The 13,470-nt window shown below is 40.0% G+C and overlaps 1 protein-coding gene across 1 annotated transcript in view; it reads left to right on the top strand.

The window, feature by feature from the left end:
* ASZ1 (ankyrin repeat, SAM and basic leucine zipper domain containing 1) overlaps positions 1-13,470 on the top strand; it is a 109,189-nt gene that overhangs the window by 2,728 nt on the left and 92,991 nt on the right. The window contains exons 2-3 of the mRNA XM_077807828.1: positions 3,065-3,164; positions 13,067-13,189. Of these exons, the coding sequence (XP_077663954.1) occupies positions 3,065-3,164; positions 13,067-13,189 (223 nt within the window). The remainder of the gene's footprint in view (positions 1-3,064; positions 3,165-13,066; positions 13,190-13,470) is intronic.

Genomic DNA, 13,470 nt, shown 5'->3' with positions numbered 1-13,470 from the left:
TCCTGCTCTACTAACAGTATCAGATTTGATGTGTCTTTTGTCGTCATCTTTCACTACTGCCTATGTGCTTTTTTCTGTACCATTCCTTATGCACGGAACACCTTTCCTGAACTAGCTCACAGAGCCACTACTTTCTCAGCAATTAAGTCCTTTCTGAAGACCTTTGATACCAAGTCCAACTGAAAATTTGATGACTAATAATGGCAACATCGGGGAACCATTGAAAATATTGCTGATGTTTAATTTACATGAAGGTGGATGAAAATCCATACTTTTTTTGAAAAAATTAAAAACTGACTTTTTTTGTTTTGTTTTTTAAATTATAAGGTTTTTTCTTGCTTAAAAATGAACCTGTTTAAATTGAAGTCTGATTTTAATACAAAATGTAAGGCCTAAACTTATCTCTTAAAACATTTGAATGAAAAATAAATGCACTGAATTCACGAGCCTCTATCAAAAACTTTGAGTTAAAGGCTGCTTTGCTATGAAAGAAAGAAATTGGGAAAAAATCTAACTCTTGAGGTCAAGCTTCATAAATATGGTATGGTAGGTTATGTATTGAATTAAGGGCTGGTTTTGTTTAATACAAATTTTATATGATATTTTGTGTATTAATTAAATTCTAATTACTGTCGTAATGCAGCTTCACACAAATCATGAGCAAAAAGTTTATTATCTAGTAGATAAGCAATATATCACTTAGCATTGTCTAACATACTAAAATGTATAATTAATAAGAATCTGAAAATATCAAGCTCTTTTTTTTGTAAATCAACATATTTTAGTAGTTATATGAACCAATAAGAGGGTACCTTTCTTTAGACAATAACTTCAGTACAAATGGAAAACTTGATTAAAATCGATGATGGAAATTAAGGCTTTCCACTTGGTAATTTAAATCAGTCCACCCTGATTTTCATAGAAAAAATCCTTACATTGTAGATGTAAGGATGTGGCTGCAAAGTGCCTTATGCTCTTAATGAGATAAGATGGGTGATGTAATATCTTTTATTGGATCAACTTCTGTGCTATTAATGTAAGAGTGTACCTTTCCAAACGCAAATGTTGGGATTGAGGCTATAGAGTAGGAGTAATGAGGTGATCTTGCCTCTGTATATGGTGAGACCACTACTTAAATATTATGTTTTGTTTTGGTGTCTGCACTTTTAGTAAGGATGTTGAATATTGGAGAGGTTTCAGAAAAGAGTTTAAAGATTTGAGACATGGAAACATGAGGGACTTAATAAACTAAATTGATTGTGTTCCTGGAAGTGAAAGTTAAAAGGTGACTTGATCAGTGTATAAATACTGATAAGGGAGAGAAGAGCTCTAATAGAAGGCTCTTTAGGCTACCAGACAGACTTTGGCTGGAATTTGAAACTGGAAATTGGATGCAAGCTTTTGACTATTATGGTAACCTTTCATTGAACAGTTTAACAGGGATGTGCTAGTTTCTTCATCTTCTGCAGTCTTTAAATCAAGATTGGATGTCCTTCTAAAGATATACTCTAGTTTATCACTGTTTAGTGAGCTTATTGCAGGTATTACTGCGTGAATTATGCATTCGCTTTGCAGCATTTGATTTTTTTAAATTTCAACGCATAAGATCAGTGTTTATTTTTAAGCATTTTTTTTCTGTTTTTATCTATTTGAATGTTCAGTTGGGAATTACCTATCTGAAAATTTTGATGATTATTATTGGAAATATTTTTTGTTGGTTTGTGTATACGGTAAAATCAACATTAACCCATAAATATCTAATCCTTCCAAGCCTAATTATCAGGTCAGGCTATGTTTCTAATATTCTTGTAAGGAATAATGAATGTTAGAAAACTAGGAAATGCAGAGTTTAGGTGACATTTATCTCATGCTGTGACTGGAAACAAACAATAATGAAATATTAATGATTCTGTTCCACCCTAGTATTCTGCCAGCACTTCCAGTAATAATTTGTGGCCAAAAACTGCTTTAATTATATCTATTCAACTGCACTGGCCTTGGATTCTGTTGTGTATGCAAGTGTAACTGATTAGGCTTTCATGGGTGTGACAGGGTGTATGAGCCCCACACTGATGAGACAAGGGTTAACGGGTTGCTCTGGACACAGAAAGCCATGCCCCGTCGCCCCTGCTGGGGAGGGAGCATTCAACTCAGTTTGGGTTAACTGAGCAGGAGAGCAGATGGGTCTACAATCTCCTGCAGAGAAGCCACTGAGGTTCCCAAAGGCTGGGACCAGGCCGTATGGTCACTCCGCCAGAGACTTTTCAGCCACAGGGGTTGTGGACACTGAACCGCCACAGACAGGAACTCCAAAGGGAACCACAAGTCAGACAAGCAGATGATCTGAAGCCGCGGTAGGAAGTGGCCCAGGGACTATGCATGGGGCGCCTGTCTCCTAGATTGTACAATGTAAATTATTGTTTCTTTGGACTCTGGGTTGGAACCCAGTGGAGCAGGGAAGCCTGAGTTCCCCTATCCTTGGCTGCTGACTCTTGCCATTGGGTGATGTAGGTGCTGAATCCCACCAGTAGGCAAGGTGGCCATTGATTCTTGCCATTGGTCGACACAGTCAGGAGTATTGTCTCTAGGTGGTACTGCCGGCCTTGGACTCAAAATCGCTTTTGGGAATGGGTAGCCTTGCTATAGGAATTATCAATTCTCTTGTGCAAGCAAGAAAATAAATCTACCTCTCCAAGAACTGTGCTGGTTCGTAAAAATCTCATTTTTTAATAAGGTAAGCCAGTTTGGTGGAATGTGCTAGGAGAGCAGATCTATTGAATAAAAAAGTGCCATTTTTACAGGCACACTTGTTTCAGTGTAGAACTGTATGTAAATTATTTTCCTTTCTGTGCTGTAACTTTCTCTTACATTGTCCTTATCAGTAAATTATAGTAGAACCTAAACAAATCTTGGCAATTATTCAGACCAAGATAGAGGAAAGAAAACAATGATTTTTCTTCTACTTCCTTCCCCACTGTGCCTTCAAAAGCATGTTGAACGTTGAGTAGAAAAAATGTTTATTATGAAGTAACCGGGCTCTGATTTTTTTTTCTTGCCTATTTAGCAATTTAGTAAAAAAATACAGTTAGAAGACCAGGATGAAACATTAAAGAAAGCTTTGACTTCTGGGGATGTGTCCATGATTGAAGAACTTTTAAATTCAGGTGAGAAAAGTGGATTGTAAACTTAACTTAAATTTATTGAATTTAGGAAAATGTAATTTGAAGGCCTTCTAAATTTCTAATTTCAAAGGAGTATTGCTAAGCCTGTGTATGTGTAATCAAACATTTGTAAAACAGTATAGACTCTATATTTATTCAAAATGTAATTACAGAATCACTGTCTCCTTATGAGTGGGTCACCATCCAGCATTGCCACAAAGTCATTAATTTGCCAGGAATAACATTGTATAGCATAGCTCCGATGTTCAGAGTTCTTGATTCATTGGTAAGGTTTTCTTTCAGATGGAATATACTAAGCATGCTGTATAGTATCCTCTACCTCCTTACATTTTGTTCTCTTCCTATTTTTTAAAAAGAGTATACTAGGTTTGCAAACAACATATTGTAAATTTGCAGGGAGGAGGTTTAAATTGAGGGTGGAATTCAGTGGTTCTTGCTTTTCAGTTTTTTTATACCTACTCCACCAGCGTTATTGTGTCTTTGGTTTGCCTCTTGGGCTGTCCTGGCAACAGTAGTTTCAGATTGCTAGATTGTCTGATTCTAAGAGGTCTAAATCTTTAATCAACTTGTGTGATGTTTTTCACTGTTACAAATTCTGCTTAAAAATACTAATTTGATTTTAAAATGGCTTCCTCACTTAGAAAACATTTCCATTAATCCAGTATTCGGAGATTGGATCCTTTATTGCAGCACCCAGGACAGTTAGAGTGGTCAGTCATGAGCTACACAGATAAATTAACCTGCCTCGTGGTGATCTTCAGAAAACTGTGCTTCAACACAAAACTGGAGTATAGCAGAAAGGAGTTTCTGTTCTGAGAAAATTAGTATAATTTCTGGAAAATTGTAGCTTGTTGGCAAACTTAGGGTTTTTTTTTTTTTTTCAGATATTAAACTGGGTGATGTATCTTGCTCTTCTGAAAATAAAAACTGCCAATTTCTTGACCACAGTATGAAGTGCATTCATTTTAAGTAAAACATTATTGCAAAATTGGTTGTTTAAAAGGGTGAAGCAAATTAACATCACTGTGTATGAAATGTTTGTGACCTCATGCTTTGTGTCAAAGCTTTCTTTGTTGATAGGTGGAGCTGACTGTGAGTGGTGCCTATCCAGTTAGGGTTGCCTAATGTTTTACATTATAAGCCTCTGTTTTTAGTGGCTTATAACTTTGGCAAACTTTAACCATTCAGTCTGAAATTTTTGATGTTGCTCTCTGCCACAGGCTGAATTCTTTTTTGAAGATTTTAGCAAAAACAGTATGGCTGTTTCTGAGAATGGGTTCAATGGGAGGTGAGGAAGTAGTCTGGACAATGTTAAATTTGTTCATCAGTTTCTTTGAAGAGCTATAGTATAAGAGCAGTAATTCATTTTGGTGAGGAGTTGGTTCTGGGGTCATAGAGGTAACTTTGTTGCCCCTTTGAAAATCCAACCAGATTTGCTTAGTAGAACTTGATAGAGGCATACTCCCAAGGTGCAGCCTGAGGAGGGAAGTAAGTGGGGCAATGACAGCTTTGAGCCAAACTCTGGACTGCTCTGGGAGCCACTGCAGTCCATGTCACAAACTAGAGCAGCCCATGAGAAATTACATATAATCTAAATGTTAATTTTGCCTCGGAGGCAAATCTGGCAAAGTGATTGAGAATTAGCATATTTTTCAGTAAGGAAATAATCCACCCAAAGGGTTTTGGAGGTGTTGATGTAACATAGGGGTGAAGGGAATTCTGTGGCTATCACATTGTCATACTATAGGGTAAAATTCTGTGTTGGCAGGGGAAGTGAGTAGATAAGGGAACAGGCAATCTAACTGGTCTTTTATGTAAAGTGCATTTTTTCATTTTGATGCAGTTAACTGCATAGATGCTACGGAGAAAGTTACCTTAGAAATGTATGTAAATAGGGTGAATAAAAAAGTGTGTACATACAGTGAAAACACCAACTTGGGGTATTAAGAGAGAGAATTAGCTCTGTTTCTTCTGTGCTCAGAACAGTTTTTGGGGCTATACTTGATTCCTTGGGTACTGAAAAGAAGAAAAAAATTTTAAAAATGATGGCAGCATCTTTTGAGAACTTCAAAATTAGGCATTTATCATCACAATTTATTTCAAATAAGATTCTTTTCATGAGATCTAGACCACAGACTTGAGTGGTCTTTATAATTCCTGTTTGCCTTCTTGCCCCATTTTCTCTCTCATCCACAAAGATGGAAAAAATTGATTGCTCTGCCAACTCTGCATTGGCCAATAAGGCTAAATTCTGAGCTAATTCAGTTTTTAACACTCTCTTCTGTTCTTCAACAGTGAAGACCTATTGAATCCAAAAATTCTTGTTAGACTTGGGCTAGATCTTGGTGTTTCTGCATTGCTGCTGAGAGAGAAATTATGTTCAGAAATAATTATTAATATCTGGTTAATTATGGCGGGGGGGACGCTGCACATTGACAGAGTCTGCAGAGATACGATTGTCTTGAGCACTGTTGCTCTCTCAGAGAAATAAGTCATATAAATCCACCACTGACTTGTATCTTTGAATTCTTACAGGACAAATTAACTGAGTCTGAATATGAACAGACTGTGTGCTAAAGTTTATTTTAGGAATGGGCCAAAAAAATCTGTACATCCTCTTGATTTTCATAGGTGTCAAGTAACTTGAATCTGTTGGGGAAAAGAGTCTGTACATGGAACTTGACCTTAGTTCTTCAAGCGTTACCTCATTCACCTTTGGAACTTCAGATCTCATTTTCTGTTTACAAAAAGTAGCTTTCCTGTTGATAATAAGATAAGCCAACAGAAAATTTGGGCAATACGCTGCTCCTCTAGCAGCATTCTCTTCTGTTCACAGAGATAAGGAAGGTACTTTTATGCCAAATATTGCCTTTGGAGGTGAATCACAGATCTTTATCTTTATATTGCTAGAATCCAGCTAGTTAAAGAAAAACCTCTGGCACAACCTGGACATAACAAGCACTGAAAACAATTGCATTAAAAGGGCAAAGGAAAGGTTTGGTTTTGTACCTGAGTTGCAAGATGGATGAGAAATTGTGTACATATAGCATAAAAAGTGGGAAGTCTTTGTTTTCCATAAGAAGGATCCCTAGAGTACACAGCAGTCTAGGGAGAGGGGCTGTTGAGGCCATGTAGATTAAAGCCTAAAGCATTTCCTAGGGAGTAGCCCTTAAAGTTGTCCCTGGCTTCCTTTAGGAGGCACACAGCAGCAGGAGCAGCTATAAGGTGCTATGGAGGGCCCACCTTTCCTTCTTTAGGCGTCAGTAGTTCTAACTCGCTCAGCTGTTTTGTATGTTAAAAGATTGACTTGTGGGTAACTTTGTGGAGGATAACATGATAAAAGTTTGCTAATGTGTAGGGGTTAATTAGACATAAGCATTTAATAGCCGTATTAAATCAGGGCTGCGGTCCGTGAGAGGACTAGAGAAAAGAGAAGGATATGAGTCTAAAAAGGAATATTAAAAGGAGAAAACATTGCAGGAGTCACAGGTTCCATATGATGTGCACTAATCCCTTCTCCCTCTGCTTCTTGCATGCCAGTCTCCATTCTTTTTTTTTTTGGCCCCATTTTTGTTTATATAGCTTGTAAAACCTTTTGAGAAGGATTAGTATGATTCTTTGTAAGGTACTTTGCACAGTATTGAATGCTGTAAAACAAATATCCTCATCATTGGCTGTTAAACACCCTTCTTATCATAGTGATAGCAATATATAGGACAGACAAACCACATGACCAAGCTATTTGAATATATAAAGCAGCAACATGGTCAGGTCTGCACTACTCGGCAGAGACAGCATTTGGCTGGAGATTGTGGAATGCTGTAGTTCCAGGGCTGTCCTTACCCAGACGCAAACTATGCAGGTGTGTAAGGTACCAGAAAATTTGGGGCACCAAATTGCCCCAAATTTCCTGGTGCCCTATGCAGCTGCGTGCTGCTCCAGCAGCCAGCCTGATCACCCGGCTGGCTGAACTGCCCTGGAAAGCTGCCCTTCCCTGCCTCTTCCCCATGGCTCCTGCTCCGCCCCAACTCCACCTCTTCCCGCCCCTGCTCCGCCCCAGCCCCACATCCACTCCACCCCTTCCCCTGGGTAATGTCCCTTCCCGGGTGGCGGGAAGTGGACTGACCAGGCCCCAGCCCACTTTGCTCCGCTGGCTCCCAGCCGCACCACCGGTGACTGCTGCGGGGGCGGTTGCCCCTTCCCCGCAAGTCCCAAGGCTGGGAGCCAGGGGAGCAGAGCGGAGTGGGCTGGGTCACTCCACTTCCCTCCGCCCCATGAGTGTGGGGTTGGGCCTGCCTTGCACTCACTGGGTGTCAGGAAGTGGAGCAACCCAGCCCCAACTCGCTCCGCTCCGCTGGCTCGTGCTGGGGGGCAGTTTCCCCCCTGCTCCCCAAGCTTGCTCCTGCCCCCCCGCTGCAAAGGCCTGGGGCCAGCCGCTCTCTTCCCCCCTGCGGGGGGGCTGCTTAGGGCTCCAAAATATCTAGGGATGGCCCTGTGTAGTTCCCAGTAAAACCAAGAGTTGAGTCTAAAGGGACTTACATCACTGCAGAGGGATGAGGGACTTCATGTCATTTTCTACCAGGAAAATGTAGACTTTACCTTAAAAAATATAGACTCTACCTTACTCATATGTAGTTGTAATCGACAGCAAGTCACATCTCTGCAACAGGTTTTGACATTCCTTCTAGTGGTTAGAGCAGTGTGTATTGTTGTTTTTCCTACATTTCTTTTCCCCTGGTATTGCCATACCATCCTTTCTTGATGTTTCTCTTCCGCATACCCCCAGTTGCCTGTTTCCATTCCAAATTTTGCTGTGCCACCTTTCTGTCTTGCTCTGCTTCCATTCTGTTTATCTCTTGGTTAAGTTTTATTGTCTATCTCTAGCCAGTGATATATACAGTGGAGTGAGGCGGGAGGGACAGAGGTAGAAAACTAGAAGAATTTAATTGTAAATAAATCATAGAATCATAGAATATCAGGGTTGGAAGGGACCCCTGAAGGTCATCTAGTCCAACCCCCTGCTCGAAGCAGGACCAATTCCCAGTTAAATCATCCCAGCCAGGGCTTTGTCAAGCCTGACCTTAAAAACTTCCAAGGAAGGAGATTCCACCACCTCCCTAGGCAACGCATTCCAGTGTTTCACCACCCTCTTAGTGAAAAAGTTTTTCCTAATATCCAATCTAAACCTCCCCCACTGCAACTTGAGACCATTACTCCTCGTTCTGTCATCTGCTACCATTGAGAACAGTCTAGAGCCATCCTCTTTGGAACCCCCTTTCAGGTAGTTGAAAGCAGCTATCAAATCCCCCCTCATTCTTCTCTTCTGCAGGCTAAACAATCCCAGCTCCCTCAGCCTCTCCTCATAAGTCATGTGTTCTAGACCCCTAATCATTTTTGTTGCCCTTCGCTGGACTCTCTCCAATTTATCCACATCCTTCTTGTAGTGTGGGGCCCAAAACTGGACACAGTACTCCAGATGAGGCCTCACCAATGTTGAATAGAGGGGGACGATCACGTCCCTCGATCTGCTCGCTATGCCCCTACTTATACATCCCAAAATGCCATTGGCCTTCTTGGCAACAAGGGCACACTGCTGACTCATATCCAGCTTCTCGTCCACTGTCACCCCTAGGTCCTTTTCCTCAGAACTGCTGCCTAGCCATTCGGTCCCTAGTCTGTAGCGGTGCATTGGATTCTTCCGTCCTAAGTGCAGGACCCTGCACTTATCCTTATTGAACCTCATCAGATTTCTTTTGGCCCAATCCTCCAATTTGTCTAGGTCCTTCTGTATCCTATCCCTCCCCTCCAGCGTATCTACTACTCCTAAATGCTGGTACTAGTCTTCAAAATGCTTATCTTAGTTGCCTTGTAAAAGTTGCATCTGAAGAAGTAGGTATTCACCCACGAAAGCTTATGCTCCAATACGTCTGTTAGTCTATAAGATGCCACGGGACTCTGTGCCGCTTTCACAGATCCAGACTAACATGGTTACCCCTCTCATACTTGTAAGAATTGTGAGTTTGGCCTCAAAGAAAGTGAACCTTGCCGTTATTCTTGATGGCCATCTTGCAGTCCACTGTATATGCAGATTGCACAGTGAAAACTTTCCATAATGGTAGGTAAATTTATTTATTTATTTCATGGAGCCTCAGAGTATAATTTCAATAGAGGTAGTGTTTTTTTTATACTGAAGTAGCACCTAAAGGCCCTGTCAAGTTTCCTTCCCCACTCTGAACTCTAGGGTACAGATGTGGGGACCTGCATGAAAGACCCCCCTAAGCTTATTCTTACCAGTTTAGGTTAAAAACTTCCCCAAGGTACAAACTTTGCCTTGTCCATGAACCGTATGCTGCCACCACCAAGCGTTTTAAACAAAGAACAGGGAAAGAGCCCACTTGGAGACGTCTTCCCCCAAAATATCCCCCCAAGCCCTACACTCCCTTTCCTGGGGAAGGCTTGATAAGAATCCTCACCAATTCGTACAGGTGAACACAGACCCAAACCCTTGGATCTTAAGAACAATGAAAAATCAATCAGGTTCTTAAAAGAAGAATTTTAATTAAAGAAAAGGTAAAAGAATCACCTCTTTAAAATCAGGATGGTAAATACCTTACAAGGTAATCAGATTCAAAACATAGAGAATCCCTCTAGGCAAAACCGTAAGTTACCAAAAAGACACAAAAACAGGAATATACATTCCATCCAGCACAGCTTATTTTACCAGCCATTAAACAAAAGGAATTCTAACGCATTTCTAGCTAGATTACTTACTAACTTAACAGGAGTTGTAAGGCTGCGTTCCTGATCTGTTCCTGGGAAAAGCATCACACAGACAGACAAACCCTTAGTCTCCCTCCCCCCCCAGATTTGAAAGTATCTTGTCCCCTCCTTGGTCATTTTGGGTCAGGTGCCAGCGAGGTTATCTTAGCTTCTTAACCCTTTACAGGTGAAAGGGTTTTGCCTCTGGCCAGGAGGGATTTTATAGCACTGTATACAGAAAGGTGGTTACCTTTCCCTTTGTATTTATGACAGGCCCTATGAGGATCCAATTGTGCTAGCAGCACAAAGATATGAAGAAACAGTCCTTGCTTGAAAGAGCTTACTCCAATTTGAAACAAGATATGAGTGGAACAGTGATATGGAAGGGATCTGAAAGGTGATAAGATTGCTTGGTTAAATAGGCCAGCTATGTGCACAACTGTATTATTAAAAGAACTCAAATTATGTGGAACCAGTGTAGCTGACTATACCTGGGTACATACTCAGATGGCTTGCCCAAGCTGCTCCTGATGCTGTCACTGCCACTCTTGGTTTTTTTAGGCACTAACTCAAGCAGAACTAGCATGCGTATGTCTGCTTGAACTCGGAATTACATCTCCCAGCTGCTGTGTAGACATACCTTCTGAGTTAAAAGTGCTGCCAAGATCTAAACATGTTTTTTGTCAATAGTGTACAGTATCTTGAAACCAGCCCTCATTTTTTCATTCCTGTATCTCATCCTCTTTCCTTTCTGTCTCTGGTAAGAGCATGAAACAATTTGCCTTTAAGATTACAAGATTCACGGTTCTTACCCTTTTAATAGTATACTTCAAGCATCTTGCTTCTTCATAATCTAGGTCTAATTCAGCATTCAGATTAGATCTCCATCCCAGCCATACAGTATTTCCTTACTTTTCCTAATGGGTTCCTGTGACTGTTGTAGGCTTTCAAACTGGCTCCATTTTCTTTGATTTATGTAATTCCATACAACAATTGTCCAGTTTTGTTTTTTTCTGGGAGTCCCCACCCCAATTTGGAAATGGTCTGTTTCTCATGCAGCTGTTAGACAAATGTAGCTTTGTCCCAAGATGTCTGTTAGGAGTTTTTCTCTTCTCTCTCCAGTTTCTAGCTACCTTAATGGCAAACCAAAGCTTCCTTGCAGTGGCTGTACAGTAAGGTGTACCGTGAGGTGGCTCACTCAAAGTGGTATAAGTTTCTGCACCCCCTACAGCTCTGTCTTGCACTCCAGTAGCAGTCCCTTGTTTCTGTGCCACCTTTCACCATTTCCAGAAAGGGAAAGACCCCCACACAAGAGGACATGGCCTTCCTTGGCCAGACACTGGCCAGACTGAACTGGTAGTGCCTCTCTCACTTAAATAAACCAGGCACTACTGTTGATTCAGAGGGTACAGACGTGAAGAGGTTGATAGTCCCTGGTATTATTGATCGTGACACATCGCTAATTAGGTAATTTAATTCCACTTTTTGAGCTGGCAGTGAGGGAAGACTGACCAGCTGCAGAGTGGATAAAAATCAATGATTTAAAAAAAAAATTAAATCAGATTTTTTTTATTTAAATCGGATTTTTTGATTTTTTTCCTCAAAAAGCATTTTTATCTAAAGATAGTTTTAATTAAGATACGTTATAGCTCAAAGATATCTCATCATGGAATAGGAATTATAAATTCTAATTCTACAGTATGAGACAATATATTCATGTAATGTTTAAGAAAAGTTTTGTAAATGCGTTCCAATAGTTCATGGATTAGGGATCCAATCTTATGCGGTTCCAGGGGTTTCTGTATAGATTATTTAGGTTAATATTTCTATCTACCCAATGGGACTCAGTGCTAAGTCTAGAAGATACCATCAGAGATGCTTAGTTTTGCCGTTCTCAAACTGTGGATTTGTGTCTCCAGAGATAATATGCTTGTCAATGGCAAAAAATGTTTTTAAATAAATAATTTATAGAGGTGAGAAATAACAGACCTCAGCCTTATTGACCCTCTGCAAATTTGTGTACACAGTCAATTCCTCACTGCTCTCTAAAAGTGCAAAGTTTCAAAAAGTTCAATGAATAGAAGATTGTTGGGGGTGGAATAGATCTGGACAAGGAGAAGAAGTATGGAGATAAATGTGAGAAGAGCGGGACAGAAGGTAGAAACAAAAGTGAAACTGTTTGAGCAGTATACTCCAGAAGTCTTGAGGTCTTTCTGAGTATAGCCTTCACTGATTTGAGATCTACCATACCATTCTCTCACTAGAAGGGAAAACCTATAATGGTAGCATGCCGTAAGAGAGACCCAGTTTGGGCTCATCTGTCTCTGAATTGTGAAGAATATGTATTAAGATTATAACAACCAACAAGAATGCAGTTTTGCATAAATGATCGTTTTAGAGCATCAGAATTACAGTTGGGTAATATTTTTTTCTTGTGCATGGGAAATCATTAGTCTAGAACCACATCTGGGTGTTGTGGTTAAGCCTTGTTTTTTCCTCTAGAGACCTTTAATTAGGTAATGCTAAGGTAGCTTATGCTAAAGCAAAAGCAGACAGAGATCAGAAGGGGCCGGTGTAGGGGAGTTCTAAATCATGAAAACCCTAGCAGCCAGCTAGGGTGGAATTACTTGCTCCTCTCACTGTTGCTAGACACAGCCTACTTTCTGTTTTGTGATCTCCCACACAAAGTCCAATTTATGAAGCAAAACCAAAAATCATCATCTTTTTATTATTAGTGGGAATCACTGCATTATTTAAGTGGAGAAGATAAATCTGGGCACAGCTGCGATAATGAATAAGTTTGCTGCAATTGTGTGTTGCTAGCCTTTCTAAAATCTTTTTGTCTCTGGGATCATGTTTGAAATGTTATGGTGGTTTGGTTTTGATGAGTTAAGAATCAGGTTTCTTGATATTCAGTTGTGGAATTTGATTCCAGAGTTCCAAGCAGAGATGGAGTCTTTTAATTGATCGAAGAAGATAAAAATATGGAACAAAGCACTACCTCTCCCTAGGAATAGATACAAAGACATTAGAGAAAACAGTTAAATATTTACATTACTGTGTGTATTGGAGTTGGAGTTCTAAAATACATATTTATCTTTGTAAATTTTTTAACGTTTTGACAGGTGTGAACGTAGAATCTAGTTTTCAGTTTGGATGGACTCCCCTGATGTATGCTGCTAGTGTTGCTAATGTGGAATTAGTTCGTATCCTACTGGACAGAGGCGCTAATGCAAGCTTTGATAAGGGTAAGATACTTGTGAATCAAATTAGAAGTTACAGTTGATTCTGACTAGTACACTTTCTCCTATTTATGTCATCTCTTAAATATTCAGGAAAAAAGAAAGGGTCACTGTCAAGTAGACTAGGTCCTAAACTTGGCTTCATAATCTGGAGACTAATCAAGATTGTAGAAAAATTTTAAAATAGTCTACCACACCATCACTCACAAAATTTTGGGTTTAATTTTGTTTAAACAAATCTTAATGTATTGTGCTCCCCTTGACTCATTCTACAGTAAATGCAAGTT

Source organism: Eretmochelys imbricata, chromosome 1, assembly GCF_965152235.1.
Source record: "Eretmochelys imbricata isolate rEreImb1 chromosome 1, rEreImb1.hap1, whole genome shotgun sequence".
Lineage (NCBI taxonomy): Eukaryota > Metazoa > Chordata > Testudines > Cheloniidae > Eretmochelys > Eretmochelys imbricata.
Note: the sequence above shows the minus strand (reverse complement) of the source record. Positions and strands in the feature narration are given on the sequence as shown.